Source organism: Dermacentor silvarum, chromosome 1 (assembly GCF_013339745.2).
Source record: "Dermacentor silvarum isolate Dsil-2018 chromosome 1, BIME_Dsil_1.4, whole genome shotgun sequence".
Classification (NCBI taxonomy): Eukaryota; Metazoa; Arthropoda; class Arachnida; order Ixodida; family Ixodidae; genus Dermacentor; species Dermacentor silvarum.
The window spans coordinates 183,422,777-183,441,837 of record NC_051154.1 but is presented as its reverse complement, the minus strand read 5'-3'; the positions used below and the strand labels follow the sequence as shown (position 1 = coordinate 183,441,837).

At 44.9% G+C, this 19,061-nt stretch overlaps 1 protein-coding gene across 5 annotated transcripts in view; it reads right to left on the bottom strand.

Annotated features, from left to right (window-relative positions):
- The window catches only part of LOC119436507 (serine/threonine-protein kinase 31-like), a 222,350-nt gene that overhangs the window by 202,769 nt on the left and 520 nt on the right, over nt 1-19,061 (bottom strand). For 3 of the 5 annotated variants that reach the window (XM_049658155.1, XM_049658154.1, XM_049658156.1), the window contains exon 3: nt 7,568-7,678. The exons of the other annotated variants lie outside the window; for them this stretch is intronic. In XM_049658155.1, coding sequence (XP_049514112.1) covers nt 7,568-7,678 — 111 coding nt within the window. The remainder of the gene's footprint in view (nt 1-7,567; nt 7,679-19,061) is intronic. 5 annotated transcript variants of the gene reach the window in all.

Here is a 19,061-nt window from a genome sequence, read left to right as displayed (position 1 = left end):
AGAAAGCCAGCTAAGCAGTCCAACATTCTGCCTTTTATTCCCATATCAACCAAGTCATGTAAAATTCCTAAACTCCAGGTAGTGTCGTAGGACTTTTTTAGATCGAAGAAGACTGCTAGACACTGCTGTTTATGTAGAATACCTCTCGTATTGTGTTTTCTAACCGGACTAAATGGTCTAATGTTGATCGTGTCTTCCGAAAGCCACATTGGTTAGTACCCATCAGGTTATGGTGCTCAAGGGTGAACATGAGCCTAACATTTACTATGGTTTTAATTGATTTTTCCAGACAACTTGTCAGGGCTATTGGATGGTAGCTATTAGAGAGAGTATGTGGTTTTCCTGTTTTTAAGAAAGGGATGATTACAGCCTTCTTCCATGCATGGGGTATTGCGCCTGTAACCCACACCTTGTTAAAGAACTTGAATAAGGCATTTCCTGCAGCTTCAGATAACTGTTGAAGCATTGCGTAATGAATGTTATCTAGATCTGGTGTTATTTGCTTGCGCGAACTGAGTGCATTCCATTGTTCATCTATAGTTATTAGGATCTTATGAGTCTTCCTTCATGCCACCTCTGGTAGGTAAAGTCTGTTTTTCTGTTTTGCTTTTGTATGATAGGAAAGTGGCATTGTAGTTCGATGAGCTTGACTCTTCGACAAAATGTTCCCCTAAAATGTTCGCCTGATCTTGGGGGGGCATTTGAATACCAGGAGGAGTTAACAGAGGGATTGCGTAGGCAGTGTAATTGCCGTTCATTTTCCGCACACCCTCCCAAACTTTTTCGGTTAGTGTCGAACTGTTTAAAGAAGATATGATGTTTTCCCAAGACGTTTTTCTGCTCTTCTACAGATGTAACGTGCTTGAGCTGGCGTTTGTTTGAAGTTTGAAGTTGACGGATGTTGGGTACCTCCTGAAGATGCCTAAAGCTTTGTTTTGCTTCTTTTTTTGCTGTACAGCACTTTTTTGTTCACCACGGTCTTCGATTTTCGCGTGCTAACATTGATGTTTGTGGTATTGACATGGATGCAGCTTGAAGAATAGTAAAGCTTTCGTAAATTTTTTTCTACACCAAGACTTCCATGGTATTGTTTTACTAATCCAGTTCGCTAAGTCTGTATATAGTGTCCACTTTGCCTTTTTTTTTTTTTGGCATGACGACCAGCGTCGGAGCCAGCTGTGGAAGACGACGAAGAACGCGCGAGCAGTGGCACGAGCTCATCTCTACGCGAGGCGAGCTCCCATGACTTTCTGTACTGCATGCCGCATTTTCAATGCTACAATCTGAAGAGGCATTAAGGCTTTCACCTTAAAAAAACATTCGCTGAACTAGGGCATGTCCATGACCATGCCCTAGGGACATGCACAACTGAATCGAAGTTGCACTGAAGATGTCCACAGGCTTCTTCTAATAAGCACAATCTCTCCTGCATAACTGTGCCGTGGAGCATGTCAAAGCTGATGTCAAACTTTCACCACGGAATCTGCTCTTCCAATAACTCCTTGGGCATTCTTAATCATTAGCATGCTGCAGGAGAACATGTGACAGCTGAAAGGGCGATGAGGAAAAACAAATGCATGCATCCAAGAGGTGAACACCACATGACAAATGAAAATACACATTATGAAAGGACAAAAACAATGATGACTAGCAGATAAATACCAGTTCCTTTTGAGAAGAATTTGTGGCTGCATTCTTGACCTGCCACTAAGAACAGTACTGATTTGAGCCATATGGTAGTGAAGACTGTGCATATAAGAAATAAGAAAATTAGATTTGGCAAAAATGGAAAAAGATGCAAAGCCACCACAACAAACACCAAACTCACCATCCTATGACAGGGCAATGTAAGCGCCAATCACCACTTCATTACTTCCTTCCATAATCTTCTTGTGTGAAGTATTTTGACAGCATATATTTTATATGAACACACAGATGCACACCTGCCAACTTGGGGACATCAAAATTCCGGAGATTCGCCGAGCGGGAGGACAATTACGAAGACGACAAAAAAACACTTTTTCCTGGGCCACAGCAACGTCAGAAGCTGGTCTGAATTTCTGTCAGTATAGTTGTTTTAGGGCTCATACTGGGACCAGAGACTATGCGTGCTTGCGTGTATATTTAAGAAAAGTACTATGTCCGATGACGGTGGCCCCTCCCTCAACTCTTAAGCTTCACAGCACAACATGGCTGCACTGCAGCTGTGTTATGCTGATATGCATAAGAAAACCGGCAATTACGCAACACACATTATATCCTTGCATCAGGTGCACTCATCAACGCATGTCTCAATCTGAAGTGAATGGAGTTAGGCGTACACTGTCTCCTAAACCCCTTTTAGTGGTGCAACAGCCAAAATAGGATCTGGAGCAATTTTTGGAGCAGGAAAATACAAATTTGGAGCAGATTACGGGGGAAAAAAACTGTTTTGGAGCAGTAAATTCCCAATTTGGAGCAGTTTTACAAAGAACCCTTACTCATAAAACGCCCTAAAATTTACCCTGCATAATAAATGCACCACCCAACTTTGCATTGGATTTCTAGGAGTATTAGCAGCGTAGGTGAGGGCAGGGGCGCTATCGGAGATCACCGTTAGGAGCGCACATTAAGTTTCACCGTGCACGATTGCAATAAGGTCCATCAGGTAATAAGTTAAAAACTTAATTAGTGAATTTCAGTTAATTATTCGATTATGCATTTCAATTTCTTGTGCAAGTGCTGTCCGCCTCTTCGAGTAGACCAGCTCATGAACTAGAATTGTGCTATCTGCCAGACAACCTTTAAGAATTTTTGAAAGTGTGCTGAAACACCCCGTATATATACACACACAGTCGAGTACCGCTACAACGAAAATCACAGGACACGCGAAAAATTTCGCTGTGGCGGAACTTTGTTGACGTGAAATTAGTATGTATATACCTAGTATGTATATACCGTATTTCCGGTGTATAAGTCGCACCGGCAAAAAATTCACAAAGAAACCGCGACTTATACACCGGTGCGACTTCTGTACGAAACTTCCCCGGCAAAACTGCCGTCAAAATCGAATTGGAGGCTATGGCCACGCAAAGCACGCTGGGTTGACCTCCTCTGCCACTTAATTGCTATGGGTTCTGTGCGCGCTATCGAGTTCCCGCACGCCGTGCAAGGACGGAGCAGCAACGCAAGGGGCGGCAGGCCGACCGCGAATCAACCGACCCTGAAGTTGTCGGATCTACATATTGCTTTTGAGATACAGCACGCCGTTGCGCAAACTTCGCAGTTGCTACTGGAGTACAAGCCAACCTCCTCCCTCCCGCGATACCCTCCCGCAATACCATCCCGCTTTCGTCCTCTGTGTGCGATTCGGCTCACCGTCGTGGTGGTGGTGGTGAAAAACATTTATTAAACTGGTTGCAGAGAGGTGATTGGGTTAGGTCCCTATTGGCCTCCTCCCCTCACAGTACTAGGTGGAGCCCCTATTCCGGGGCCCCATTGGCAAGCAACGCTGCTCGCATCCGTTGAACCAAGGCCTTTTGGGTCTTGAGGTCTTCACAGCCGAGCAGGGCTGCCTCCCAGTCCTCTCTGGCGGGGTTGGGGGGATGGATGGGTTTTATTGGCATGCCCATACTATGTGGAAGGTGTCAGCCACCTCCCCACAGAACTGGCACGCGCCGTCAAAGGATGAATTGAAATGCTTCAGCACCGCCGGGCACATACAGTGTTGGTAAAAATTTTGATGAGGAGGCGCTCGTCAGCGCGATCATGTCCCTTACAAGGAGCCGGGTAACGCTGGTGCTCCTCCTTATAGTAATCTTTGATTTCTTTAAATGAAAGGGCCAGATTGTCTGATTGGGAGTAGGCTTCCTAGGACAGGGAGACAGCCGGGCAGAGAGTGCGCGGGCAGCCTGATCGGCCTGTTCGTTTCCCTGGAGTCCCTGGTGACTGGGGGCCCAAATCGGGTTGCGCGGAGTTGGATCAACGTATAGGCAGCTAGATTGCAGTATGCGCCGGGCAAGAGGAGGGGCCCACCCCAGCTCTTAGTTCCGACAAGCCCCTCGCGAATCGGTGATGTGTTTCGACGTGGGATTAGTGAGGGCCAGAGCGATGGCAATCTCCTCCACGTGTGTTCCGCTGTAGGCTTTGAAAGTGAGCCCGTTAACTGTGTTAGTGTTGTGTACGACTGCGGCTGTGTACCACCCCCCGTGGTGTGGGCCGGCAACGTCCACGTAATACACGTGTTGTTGGTGACCATAGTGTCGCTGCAACGCTTCCGCGGACGCCTGGCGACGATCGCTATGGTCTTCTCTGGACAAGTTGCGGGGAAGGGGTCCGACCCGGAAGGCGCGTCTCCAGGGTTCCGGCACTCTCACCCTTTCCTCAATGTGGTAGTCGTGTGATGTGAAGCCGGTCCAAGAGGCGACGATCAGACGGGGTCTGTGCGAGACGCGTGTATTGGTTGATTAAGTGGGCTTCTCGAAGCTCCCGGAAAGTGTTCACCAGGGCCAGAAGTCTCTGGTTGGACGTGGCGACCAGGAGGTCGATAGCCCACTTGACGATTTCCGGTGGATGACCTCCAATTGGTTATCATAGTGTTTGCGCAGGTGCAAGTAGGGGGTCAAGTAGAGGATTCTACTCGTTATGAAAGCATGGGCAAGCCGCAATGCATCCTTGCTTCGTAATCCGCCCCGCATGTTGGAAAAACGGCAGACCTGGTCTCCCACCTTGCGAAGTTTAGCCAGGGTGGTGTCGGCCCTACGTTGGCCAAGGACGCGGATCTCCTTGGCCTCACAGATCGGTCCCGAGGGGAGAATGATGCGTAGCTGAGTTGTGTCCCGAGGGGAGGGACGTACGTGCACAAATTCAGATTTAGCTGGGGCGCACTGGAGTACGCAGTAGGTTGCATAGTCGCTGCTGCTTGCAGGCAGGACTCCATGTGGCCCAGGTTACCTTGCGTGGCCCAGATTGTGATATCATCCGCATAAAGAGCTTGATGAAAAGCAGGCAGAGAAGCCAATTTGGAGGGAAGATGAAGTATGGCTACACCGTCGCACACTTTCACTCGCACATAAGGCATACGGCACACGAAGACGATGTTATCACCTTTCGACTTTATACGGAACATCGCGGCGACCAAGATTGCAGAAATGCGCCTGGTGTGCCTTATCATTGCTATCGCAATTATGTAGCAATGACATCCATACGCTTGCATGTGACCCGCGTTCACAGAGTGAAACTGCACTAATTTTTTTAAATCGTATACCGAACGAACAGGTCCGTCTTTTACACCAGTACAGCTTATATACGTTTTTTTTTTTTTTTTTCGGAAGAACTGCCGTTTTCAGTAGGGTGCAACTTATACAAAGGTGCGAGTTATAGCCCGCAAAATACGGGTACAGTGTAAGACGGGCGAACGAAAGCCACGAACTAAACCGATACCATTGTCCGGGAAATCTTTGCGATGGCGTGGGGGCAACGGTTGAGATGTACTAAAGGCGCTCAATGAAGTTTCAACTTTACAAGAGAATGCATTTCGCACTGCAGTTACAGCATTTTTCGTGCATTGCAGCCGACGCCCACGACCTCCTCTATAAATTGGCGACCTGCTCATACCGGCCCTCTCTACGGCAGCTCGTGACTCCACTTTTGAAAGTCACGTGCTTGGGCAGTTGCCAAAAATGCCGCGAGAGGCCGCCACTACTTACCCCCATAGCAGACGACGCGACAACTAGAAATGGTCGAAACACTTCGGAACGGCGACCGCGTTGTTAGTCAGTACAGTGCGCAGTGCCTGGTCTTATCGTTTTCTTTTATTTAAGTACTTGCAAAACGTTAAAAATGGTTCTCTGTTCAATTAATGCGCCCAGACGAGGCCAAAATGTGTAGTAGAAGCCTTGACGGCTTGCGACTACGTCGACCTAGCTCAGCACTGCCGACTGTTCCCAAGCACGGTTTTGTGTACGCACCGTAAAAACAGTTGCTACTGTCGCTCTGCGTAAATACGCATTCAATTTCACGCGTCCACCATCACGGCATCTTCGCTAATACAGTAGATATGCGGGATGAGAATAGCAATCGAAGCGCTGCGGTGCACAGCAAGCGGTTCACACGGGATCTCGCGCTTACATGTAAAAAATTTTATCGCACTTTTATTTACTCTCTGCGACATGCCATTTGAAGGTCTCCATGGCGAAGAAGTCTTGCATGTTTCGTCACAGAACTAAGTTGAATATTGTGGCGGGTTTTGCAGGCGGGCGATTTACTCCCCACCCCCCGTTTGATACAGAGGAGTGCAGAAACTCCAATGTGCAAATTTTAATGTCTCGCTGCAAGCGCTGTTTAAGCTGCGCGAGCACACTTTGTAGCAATTAAGAACACGACTGAAAAAACACGTGGAAAATGGCAGACGAACAACAACATACAACTACACCACAGAACACCCATACAACTACACGCCGAGCAATCGGGCATGGGGGTAAGTTGTGGCGCCACGTTACGCGGTGGCAGCTAACAGAACTAAAATAAAATAAACAAGCAAAACAAAATCGGCGCGCAGGAGCGCCGCCGTATGGGCAGGGTCGCCAATTTATAGAGGAGGTCGTGCCGACGCCTAACTCAAAGCGCATGCCCGGCCGATCGCGAAACACTCACTTCACGGCACATGCACCGCCGCAATGAAGCAGTTTCAATTATTTCAATTTCACTAAATATTTATGACAAAGTCGGCAAGCTTGGCAAGCTTGCGCTTACCAGAAGTTTTATTTCCAGAAGTCAGTCAGCCTCGATTTCTTACGCTTCACGGCAAGAGAAGGCGTTACGCGAGTCTCACAGTCCGTTAGAAGAGCCATCGCAATGTCATTGTAACCGAGAAATTTCGCTGCTGGTCGGGCGTTTTGGCGCAGCTCAGCGTGAAAATACGAAATTGTATCAAAATGGCACAATTGGCGCAGCTGTACACCCCTGACCTTTTCAACGAGAACACCCTAGACGTTGCCATAATGCCCTCTGGGCTGTGGTATAATTGCCTGTGACCCGCCCCCCCCCCCCCTCCCCCCACCCTCCGAAGCACTGCAGAAGCTTCCACAAGTGCCTTTGCACTTCCGCACCACAATCCAGAGAGGAGGTTCTCACTATCCCCGATGATAAGGTGTGTAGCGAATTAGAATATTGTGGTTCACTATACTGCCTACATACAAATAGCATTGATTTAAACCTGACTTCAGCTAGCTTCTTTTTCTGGGGTTTTCCGTGCCAAAACCATTTCTGATTATGAGGCACGCCGTAGTGGAGGGGTCCGGATTATGATTTCAGCTGTCAGCTGCCTAGCACATAATTGCAATTACAATGCAACTGTATTACATCTCACACATATCTGTTTGTCTTTTACCGCAATAGGACTGGCGAAATTTTTTTTTTTTTTTTTTTTTAGATGCTTGGAAGTTTTCGTACAATCAGGAGGATAAGCCAGAACTTCCAAGTCTCTGGGACAAATCGGGAGAGTTGGCAGGTATGCAGATGGTCACTACAAGTCAATAAGTGAGCTCAACTCACTTTTACACCACTTCAATGAAAGAATAGCAATTACCTTGTGCTCTTTTGAATCCTATGAACATGCAGACGGTTATTTCCAAATAAATATCCGTTGCGCTTAGCAACGGCTGCATCAGCATCCAATTCAATGAAGTAACGAACGTATCTGCAATGGACAGTATGTGGCACTAAACGAAAACATCAAATGAAAAAATTCCTTTCTGCACAGTTTGACATTAAACAAAAATTTCTGATAAGCCACTATATAAATTAATGCCTTTGATTAGCATGCAGTGATAAGGGCTCACCAATTTATCAAGGCAATACATTATAGTTTGCATTTGCATGAATTGCATCCGAAAGAAAAAGCTTAAAACATATCAATTGAGACCAGGCAAGGTTTCAGTTTTGCTCAGTCGCAGGCAGTGTATCTATCCTGTCAGAAGGGATTTGTGGGGAAAAGAGGATTCTTTTGGTACCTGTATGAGCTTACAGTTTCATACATCAGATGTCAAGTTCACTGAGTTATGTAGGTCAAGTTTCACAGATTTATACTGGTTTGTTAAATTCATAATTCTTGTTTTTTTAACATGATAAACCACAATATAATTATGAGGCATACCATTGTGCTGGTATCCAAATCAATTTTGATCACCTGGGGCTCTTTAGTGCACCTAATCTAAGTAAATGAGCATTTTTGCATTTCATCCCCAAAGAAATGAGGTCACTGCAGCTGGGATTGAACCCACGACCTCGAGCTCAGCAGCGCAACACCATGCCACTGGTTCGATGCAGGGCATAATTTGCTGCATCCAATATAGAAACTTTATTTGGCTGGAAAATATTTTAAGTATAGCGGTGGTCGGAGCCCCTCAGTCCAGGGCCCCACTGGCCTCTGCCGCCTGCCAGACCTGGCTAATTAAGGACTTTTGTCCTGCCAAGTCGGAACGGGCGAGCTGTGCCTCCCACTGCTCCATTGAGATATTAGTTGGCCTATGAGGGTGCGTAGTACGCTCCCAGGTCACATGTATTAGTGTAGGTATGCCACCGCACCAAGGGCACGTGGCCCTATAGCGGGTGGGATACATGGCATTTAGCAGTTTTAGATGGGGGAATACCCCGGTCTGTATTTTGCGCCAATCGGCGGCCTCTTCCCCTCTAAGTTGTGGGTGAGACGGCGGGTATTTTCGACGGACTCCGCGCTGATGAGCAAGGATGTCTTTTACATTTAAATTGATGGGATTTTGTGAGGGATAGTGCGAGGGGTTGGGGTTCGAAGAGGACACCATCGCTCGGTTAGTAGACGCTCGAGCTAAAGCGTTAGCCTGTTCGTTCCCCTGTACCCCCGCATGTCCCGGGCACCAGAGTAGGCGATGGCGGTGGTTGAACGATTTGGGCATCCAAGTTCTTTATACCTTTATTTCAGCGCACTCCCTGTTGCACAGTTCATAACTGGCAAACATCTATTTTCACAGGTAAAGGTCAAAATTTATCCATCAAAATTTTAGATTTACACTGTTCTTAGAATGCAAGCAGACAATAGCGCCTAATCCAGACAAGAGTTGCGGAGTGGCAACTCTTTGGAATGATTCCGGAACCATTCCAGAATTTTAAACAGCCAGAAAGTAATGATAGCACCTGTCAAGCATACAGAATGAGAATGAAATGAGAGCCCAGTATTCCGGAATGGAGTTGGAATGGAATGGGCATAGTCCTGGAGAACCAAATGTTGATTTTAAGTGAGACTACAAAAGCAGTAAATTTGCATATTAGACTAAACTAGACCCAACCAATTTGTTACATTTCTCAATGCTTACTCAGTACCAGATGTGTAAATTCTTCTGTAAATTTCTTTCTCGTGATCAGGGTCCCCTGTGAGTAATTGACCTAGATAAACGTACTCCTTTACAGACTCTAGAGGTTGACTGGCGATCCTGAATTCTTGTTCCCTTGCCAGGCTATTGAACATTATCTTTGTCTTCTGCATATTCATCTTCAACCCAATTCTTGCACTTTCTCGATTAGGTCCTCAATCATTTGTTGTAATTCGTCTCCATTGTTGCTGAATAGGACAATGTCATCTGCAAACCGTAGGTTGCTGAGACATTCGCCGTTGATCCTCACTCCTAAGCCTTCCCAGTCTAAGAGCTTGAATACTTCTAAGCATGCAGTGAATAGCATTGGAGAGATTGTGTCTCCTTGCATGACCCCTTTCTTGATAAATATCTTTTTACTTTGTGGAAAACCAAGGTTGCTGTGCAATCCTTGTAGATATTTGAAAAGATATTAACCTATGCCTACTGTACTCCTTGATTACGCAATGCCTCTATGACTGCTTGTATCTCTACTGAATCAAATGCTTTTTCATAATCTATGAAAGCCATATAGAGAGGTTGATTGTATTCCGCAGATTTCTCGATTACCTGATTGATGACATGGATATGATCCATCGTAGAATATCCCTTCCTGAAGCCAGCCTTTCTCGATTACCTGATTGATGACATGGATATGATCCATCGTAGAATATCCCTTCCTGAAGCCAGCCTGTTCTCTTGGTTGGCTGAAGTCAAGTGTTGCCCTGATCCTATTTGAAATTACCTTGGTGAATATTTTATGCAATACTGAAAGCACGCTAATGGGTCTATAATTCGTCAATTTTTTAACGTCTCCCTTCTTATGGATTAGTATGATGTTGGCATTCTTCCAGCTCTCTGGTACTTTTGAAGTTGTGAGGCGTTGCGTATAAAGGGCCACAAGCTTGTCAAGCATGATATCTCCTCCATCCTTGATTAAATCGACTGTTATTCCATCTTCTCCAGCAGCTTTTCCCCTGGTCTTGTCTTTCAAAGCCCTTCTAACTTCATCGCTAGTTTTAGAAGGAGCCTCTGTATCCGGTTCATCACTATTTCGAATGAAAGTAGCTTGGCTGTTTTGGGCACTGTACAGGTCAGTATAGAATTATTCCGCTGCTTTTACTATGTCATCGAAATTGCTGATGATATTACCATGCTTATCTTTCAGTGCATACATCTTGCTTTGTCCTATAACAAGCTTTCTTCTTACTGATTTAATGCTGCATCCATATTTTACAGCTTCCTCAATCTTTCCCACGTTATAATTTCGAATATCCCTTACTTTCTTCTTGTTGATCAGTTTTGACAGTTCAGCGAATTCTATTTGATCTCTTCAGTTGGGCACTTTCATGTTTTGTCATACTAATCATACAACATCATACTAATCCATAAGAAGGGAGATGTTAAAAAATTGACAAATTATAGACCCATTAGCGTGCTTTCAGTATTGCATAAAATATTCACCAAGGTAATTTCAAATAGGATCAGGGCAACACTTGACTTCAGCCAACCAAGAGAACAGGCTGTTTCTTTATTAGGTCCTTTGTTTCATGGGAGAGCTTACCTACTGGTTGCCTTGGTGCCTTACCTCCCACTTCAATTGCTGCTTCTGAGATCAACCTAGTTACGGTTTCATTCAGAAAGATAGGTGGCCGTTAATATGCCAGTAAATTTGAAACAAAGATGATTGTCTTGCAAAACATATGTCTCACTTTTCTCTTAATCATTACAGTGGCAGAATAAGCTAGCTTGGATGCATGACATGCACATTGATTAAGATTTTGCACTTTGCTTTACTTCAATAAAAAACGTTTCAGAAGAACTACTGATTTTTGGCTATGGGAGATCTTGTTTAGAAGACAAACCTAGTTTGTATCACAGCGTGCAATGTTGTGTACAGCCAAACACGTGAGCAGCTAAAGTGAACCTAACTTCAGCAGACATAAGCTACAGCTATTAGTATTTGCAAAATCAGCGCACCATGCTGTCTAAAATTAGCGTCATATTTGGCTGTGAAAACATCATGCTTAATCCTAAATAGAAGTCAGAGGTGGGCCTGCCCAAAGTTATTTTGGAGCAATTTTCGGAGCAAGTAAAATTCTGTTTCGGAGCAGTTTTGAGCAGACGAAATTGCATTTTAAAGCAATTCGGAGCAGATAAAATGTAATTCTGAAGCAGTTTGAAGCAGGCCAATCTGAATTTTGGTGGAATAATGAAATATGGCAGCACACTTCAAAATCACGACAAAACACAGAATAAACCAACACAAAGCGCGTAGTAGAAGCGTGCTTTGCAGCTATAGTGAACTAGAATATGGAGAGTGGATCGAGCGGTGGCACGGCACATGCTTTCCTGTAAATCCGAACATTGGCGGAACTACGATCGAACTACATATTCCCGCACCAACGCTAATGATGGTTGCGGAAAATGTTCTTAAATTATGCGGTCCAATCGATGCAGCCACAATTTCTGAGTCAACATGTCACCTGCAGACCCAGACAGCTGCAATCGACCCTGGGCTGGTATAACGCAAAACTATTCCAATCTGCTTTTATTCCAAATGCGCCATTAGCCTTTCCCGATTGGTCAAAATAGGTCAGGCCTCACCCAAATGAGCATAAAAACATTTGAATAGTTTTGCGATACCGGCCCTGGGCACAGAGACGGCCACCCGCTGAACCCACGGCAGCACGCGCTTCCCTAATAGCTAGTTCGCAACCCTCAGCCCACTTTTCGTTGTTTTGCACCTCAGCTATAGAGAGAGAGAAAGCATTTTATTTGCACCCGTCAGAGAGTATGGATGATCAGGGTGACACGCAGCTCCCACAGTTTTTGCATTTGGAAGAGTGCACCTCAGGATACCACTTGTGTAGGATACACGGGTTTGGGAAGGTACCCATTTGCAGTTTTCGCCAGATTACTTCTTTGCAAGAGATCTATGGAGGAAGGGGGGGGGGGGGGGGGGGGGAGCGTTCTCCTGCCCATTCTATAATGTTCTAGAATTTCTCTGTATGTGGATAAGTCTGACTTTTTGGACAGGGAGCAGTCTGCCTGGCCTGGGGCCCGGTGTGTGAGACCTCAAGCGAACTTGTTGGCGATCTCGTTCCCTGTGAGTCCACTATGGGCGGGCGCCCCTATTATTCAAATTAGGTCGTTGGGTACGTTCTCCTTGCCTGCTTGCAGAATTTTGCCGGCCTCTTTGGACACCTTACCAGTGCCATAGGCTTTGAATGAAGTTTCAGAATCGGTGATGATTATTCTGGTTGATGGGTTTGTGATTGCCAAGGCAATCACCATCTCTGCCTCCTTGGTGAAGAGTGTCTGACGCTACAGCTCGAGATTAGCTCGCCTTTGTCGCTCACTACTACTGCAGCGTAGTGCCCTTCTGGGTACTCTGCTGCATCGGTGTACACTACCCCTTGGTTTTGGAGGAGAGAGCTTTGGAGTCTTTGGACTCTGCTTCTCCTGCGTTCATCATTGTGTATGGGGTGCACGTTTCTTGGGATGGGGGATATTCTTAACCTGATGGCAATTTTGGGGGGGATGGCAGTAATCCCCTCTCGCATTCTGGTAGCCCAGTTTCCCAAGGATGGATCTGCTTGTTTTGCTGCCAGTTGTCTGACATATTGTGCCGTGAGTTTCGCCTCGCACATTTCTTCTAGGATGTTTGACACTCCTAAGTTGAGGATCGTCTCAGTTGAAGTGCATGCTGCTAAACCTAGGGTGGTTTTGACACTTTTCCTGATGAGGATGTCTACCTTGTCTCCCTCTGCTTTAGTTTTACAGTTTAGTACAGGATAGCATAGGTGATTCAGCTAATGATGAAAGAGTAGACAAGCCTAAGGGCCGTTTCACATGCTGCGACTAGAGCGAAAAAAAAAAATTGGTGTGGTCGCAAGCGTCGCAATGCGATTTTTTGAGCGCTCATTCACATGACTGCGATTTCAACAATGCGACTGGTGCAACACCCAGGGTTGCTTGCTGCCAGGTTTTGTTGCACACGCCGCATAATTCCTTTAATGTAATGAAAAAGACGTGTGCGTTATATTATAGTTGACCTCTCTTTATTAGGACCAAATAATATGTGTGTTTTGTTATGTAAAAACGCTTCAAAGTTTAATTTGTTTTGGAGTGCGCAACAGCGGTTCATGAAGTTCAACACGAGGAGAAATGCGGACGTAAACAGCTGTTCGCAGCTGGTCGTTCAGCACTGTGTGCTGTCTCGTTTGTGTTTTATGCCCACGTCGGTCTTTCTGCGGTACAACAAATTACAAGAGGACCTATCAACAAGCCCCTATAGCTGTTGTCATCGCATATGCAGTATTCGGAATTCAGCTGCAGCGAAGTCGTCATGTCAACGCAGAGACACTCGCGCTACCCGTGCTTAATGTCAGCTTCTGAAAAAGGATGTGTGTACACTGCTCGTGATTGCGCAAAGCGGTTCCTGCTCCTAGCAATATTCTTGCACCAAACTTAGCAGCAAGCAACAACCCAAAAGCTCACGTCTACCCTTGAAAGAAGCCGCAAATGATCGGTGTGCAATTACTGAAAGTGCAAGGGAATTTGTGTTGTGAACATTAACCTTAGCGCCAGCCTGATTTGTCCGTCGCGGCGCGTGTGCTGTAATTATTCATACAAGTGCTCTCTGAATATTTCTAAAGGCGTAAAAGCCGACACCACATTATTTTAGGAGCTCCAGTCACTTGTGTACGTAGTATATTAATCTGACAGACATGGGCCTCGTCTACTTTTTCGTCTTGTTTCTCGCGCTGCTAGTGAGCTGCGAATCTGCATCAAGAAGATGAAGTTGTTATGCTGCAGTACGTAGCGCAGTCACGTAGCCCCACGGCTAACATTAAATACCTTGTTAGGAGTACGTTTGTTTAATAACAAAATCGAACCCTAAAATATTGTATTCATAGAGGCAAGCGTAAAGAAGCTATCAAATCTATCCGCTAATAGCATGCGTGCGCTTCTACCTGCTTGAGCACATTATTTTAAATGTGAGGCTGAAAACTCCAGATAACTAAAAACATATGCAACTGAAGCAGGCACTATGGTTCCTTTCCTGGAAATGAAAGCCAGTATCCCAGTCTGTTAAGCTAGTGATGTACTTAACCTATATTAGACCAATGTTAGAGCATGCTAATTGGAGCCATTTCAAACTAGATTATTTAACCAAAATAAGAAAGTGCAAAGAAAGCGTCAAGGTACAATCTAATCTGGTATTCCCGAACCGATTGTATTAGCAAAAATTTATGCCTCCCTGAATTGCCTGCATTAACCTAATGCTGAAAACAGGGGAAGCTGATTCTCTTTCTTGCCGTTGAAAAGCTGCTAGAATCTCAATAACAGACTACATATGTTCCGAGGGAAAGTGAGGGGCACTGACAATATCTCTAAGCTTTTGTATGAGCTTTCACCTTGAACCAGAATGAAATAAAAATATTTACCTTTGCAAGCCTCAGAATCCAAACATTCAAAATTTTGAGGAGACCACATTAAATTTTTTAGACAGACAATAAAAAGTGTGCCAAAGTACAAGTACACACTGAACACACTTGAGTGGTTGAGTGGCCAGCTGCGAATGCAAAAGCGTCCATAGCTGCTACACCTCGAGGTAACTGCTAGGTTGCACGTGTGTTTCTCCTATAGCCCATGTACCTGGCAAGGGGAATGGTTGTACGTTGTCCCATTGCAGCATTGCCCCCCCCCCCCTGTGCTTTTTCTTTCTTTTTCAATAGGTGGAGGCTAGCTGATTCCATCTGTGTGTATTGTGTGTTTGTATCATGTTCCGATTGTTGTACTTGCAGTGAGTGATGCAAGAGTTTTTTTAATATATTGCACCACAGTCATTTATTCAACTTTGTGTTGAAATGTACAAAATGTGGCCACCCAGTAATGGCCAGGACAGCCAGCAGGATTGGCAAAAAATATGATGCAGATCCAATGCACTTGCTTGAACCGACATGAGGCAAAGCTTTCACACAACGGTCACTTGAACTCTACAAAACTAATTGCAGTTTGTACAGTTGTCCTTATTTCACCCGATGCAACACGTACTCATATGCAATGTTTGCTTATTCACCGCACAGGTCACATTATGTAATGTATACGTAGCTCGGTGAACTCAAACGTCGGCTCACGAAGACTTCGAACTAACCACGAGTCTGAGTTCGTGCGAGCCTGGCTGAGCAGAATTTTGGTGAATACGAGTAAGAGCAAGCTTGGCAAGTAGATTTTTGGTGAATATGGCTCAGAGCAAGCTCGCCCAAGTATAATTTTGATGAATATATGTCAGAGCAAGCTCATCTGAGTAGAATTTTGGTGAATATGAGTAAGAGCAAGCTCGGCTAAGTCGATTTTTGGTCAGCCGAGTATAATTCTGGCGAATGCAAGTCAAAGCAAGCTTGGATAAGTAGAATTTTGGTGAATATGAGTCGGAGCAAGCTCAGATAAGTAGAATTTTGATGAATATGACTGAGCAAGCTCGGCTGAGTAATGATGGGATATGGTTATGAGTTTATGCAGTTATACATGTAATTGCAGACCCGTTAGCAACATTGCCTCCATCTTAATGGGCAATACCTATGCCTCGTGATGAGTCTGCACACTTTATGAGCTATGGACATGCAAGAAACACCCACACTTGAAAAGGTGCTATCATTCACAGGAAGGAATGCAACCGGCTGACTTCACTGCACAATTTTGATCTGCTTTTGTTTAATGTGTTATCTACTGCTTATAAAAACAAGGTGTTTGCCTGCTTATCGCATTATTGCATGTGTTTTATGGGAAGTAGAGACAGAAGCAAGAAAAGGCAAGGATGTTTATGGCGAAGCAGTTTCTTGGAGTACTGCGATGTTACAACCAGCATAAACAAAAGTAATTCGATGCACTGAATTAAGTGAAATATGCAATTACCTTTTAATGTGAGGGTTAATACAGATACAGTAAGGATACAAAGCCTGCAATATAGTGAAGGTTTATTGATTTTTGTGCAGGAGAAAAATGAGAAAAAAAACTGTTTAAATATTGCTTCGAAAACAAATTGACAATACTGTTTATTCCCAGTCAAAGCGTTAAATATGCTATTATACAACATTCATTACGATATATAGTTTGTACGTTCGCTTTGCGAGCTTGATAAGCAGTCGCGTCTCGCAGCGGAAGTAACAGAACTTTGAAATGAGATAGTTAATTGCGGAAAATGCGCATGAAAGCCCAAACCAACCGACTGCAACTAAATGGTCGCACATATAGCGTGACCTATTGACCGTAGCATTTGTCCTAAGTTGCATATTTTTTCAATTGTTCCGTCCGTAAAAGCATACCGCGCTACAACTGTGGCATTTTCATATATCGCAAGTTGTTTCTACAACCAGAAAATTGGGACGACATTCGAAGGTCATGCCTTCCCGTGAGGGACACCTGGTAGTATTTACCAACTCGCAGCGCGTGTGAACGGAAAATCATGCAAAAGTACGTACTATTAGCACCCCAAGCCAACCTAAAAAAAGCGTCGCGTTATTAGCAACATAGCGTGTCAACAAACGCATAGAAATTACAGAACCGAGTCTTTTATCTGCACTGTTCGCGTGTCGGTGCTGATGTTACGTACCGATTGCGCAGTCCAAGGCTCCACTCAATTAGTTGCACTGTTCGAGGCTTGTTGAGCCAATATTTATAGACAAAAAAGTATCCATAAACGTTGCAGCCATTTTCCAAAACAGACCACGAAATACATCTTGGCGCAATTTCGATGGAAAATCGCAGCCATTGCTGCGACCTTTGGTCGCAGCCGAAAATCGCAGAATCAGCCCTGCGACTGCAATTTTCGTCACATGCAACGGAAATCGCACAAATCGCACCATGTGAAACGGCCTTAAGTAGGTTCCTCTCCTTCATCCCTGCATTTTTGTTTGCTATCCTCTTGAGAAGCCTGCAAGTGTGGTTAGGAAGCACCGCGCCGCTTGGCCCATTTAAGCACATTCTAGTACACTCTAATAGTCACAGTCTCGCCCGAAAGGCAAAGCATTGATTGCGATCGCAAATTAGTAGACGAAGTAAGGATAGTAGTTTTAGCGGCCGTACAAACATGGAAACATTCATTAACTAAATTAACAATCATGGTGTCAGCATGCACAGGCAAACATGAACACATCACACTTGATGACAGCGGACACTCGCTGTCAAAACGCTGGCGTGAGAGCGCGCTGCAGTAGCAGCGAGCAAAGTGACCTTTGTACTGTCGATTGCTTCAACGCAAACTAAGCGACGAGAACACAGCACGCACAAAGGTATGAGCCGTCTGCAGATAGCCTTCAAGATAGGGCATGCGCGTTTGCTACAGGAGTAGAACTCCGCCCACTCCCCCTCCCTCTCCACTTTCCTCTCTTGGGCACGCGAGATTGAGCCTTAAAAACATTCTGGCTAGAACACCACTGCAATGACTGGCTCTAGATTCACGTGCAAGCAGAGCTTAAATACAGACACACTGCAATAAAACATGCGCGTGTATCTAGCTGTCTTTGCACTCTGCATGAAAACGAACAGTCCTCCAGACACCGCATTTTAAGATTAATTACTTTGCAGACTGGACACTTATCATGGCACCACTGCAAAAGCTTATGACAGCACAGTAAATGCTGTGCATTGCAAGCATTTGCAAGCATTGCACTACCCACACTGCATGTGCATGGCTACTGTAAGAAGTTAAAAAAAAATAGGAAAAATAAACAACTTAAAATTTTATACAGCAGACAAGATATGCAAGTCAAGACAAGGTAGGCTGTCGGTGCTGCAAAATACCAAACCTAATGTGTCACATGGTTGCACACGTTTTTGCCAACATGCTACAAAATAACTGCCTTTTCTTGCTTACATAAAAGGATATAACTTGGAAGAACACATAATTTTAGTTTTATAGTGGCTGTGTTGAAACGAAACACCAATGGTGGAGTTACATTGCAATGTGTTACACCTAAAGGCTGCGCAGTGCCACTCTTCAACCCGATTGATTAAATTCCCGTATCTGCCCTGCATTGTGCATGCTTTTTGATATGGTGAAAAATTCGGCAAACACACGGTACGATTCCAGTATCCGATCAGGCGCAAGATTTGTCGTATTCAACAACCTTATCCAAGCCATCAAGTTCCACCAAATTATAACTGCCGAAGCTGCCAACGCGTAGCACTAAGCAGCCTGCATGCAAGTATTACGTTTGCACGTAGGTTCCCTAGTTTTACGTTGTAATTAAACGCTACGCCGTACCGTACGTCTCGTACTTTAAAAAAGGAACAGTTGATAATTTAGGTGTTAACCGTTTCGTTCTTCTAATAAAGCCATACATTTTCATGAAGCGTTGTACGATCCAGCGGACGCGTTGAAACATGGCTGCTAGCTGGACTGTTGAGCGCCCACGAAAACTTAAATTTGTTGGATACCTCACTGGCACAACTTATCGTACGTCGTATAAAATGTAGCTACCTATTACAACCGAGGGTGCCAGTTTCAAGGCATGATTGACACGTACTGCGTGAGAAAACTCCATAATTTCGGTATGTTTCCACACATTTTGACAGCGTCACAATGCCGCTGTTGCCACGTGGTTTACACACACGCAAAAAGTTTGCGGATTCGTTTCAAGGATGTCCTGCTAGGTGACTAGATAATTCAGAAAGGAACAAAATAAG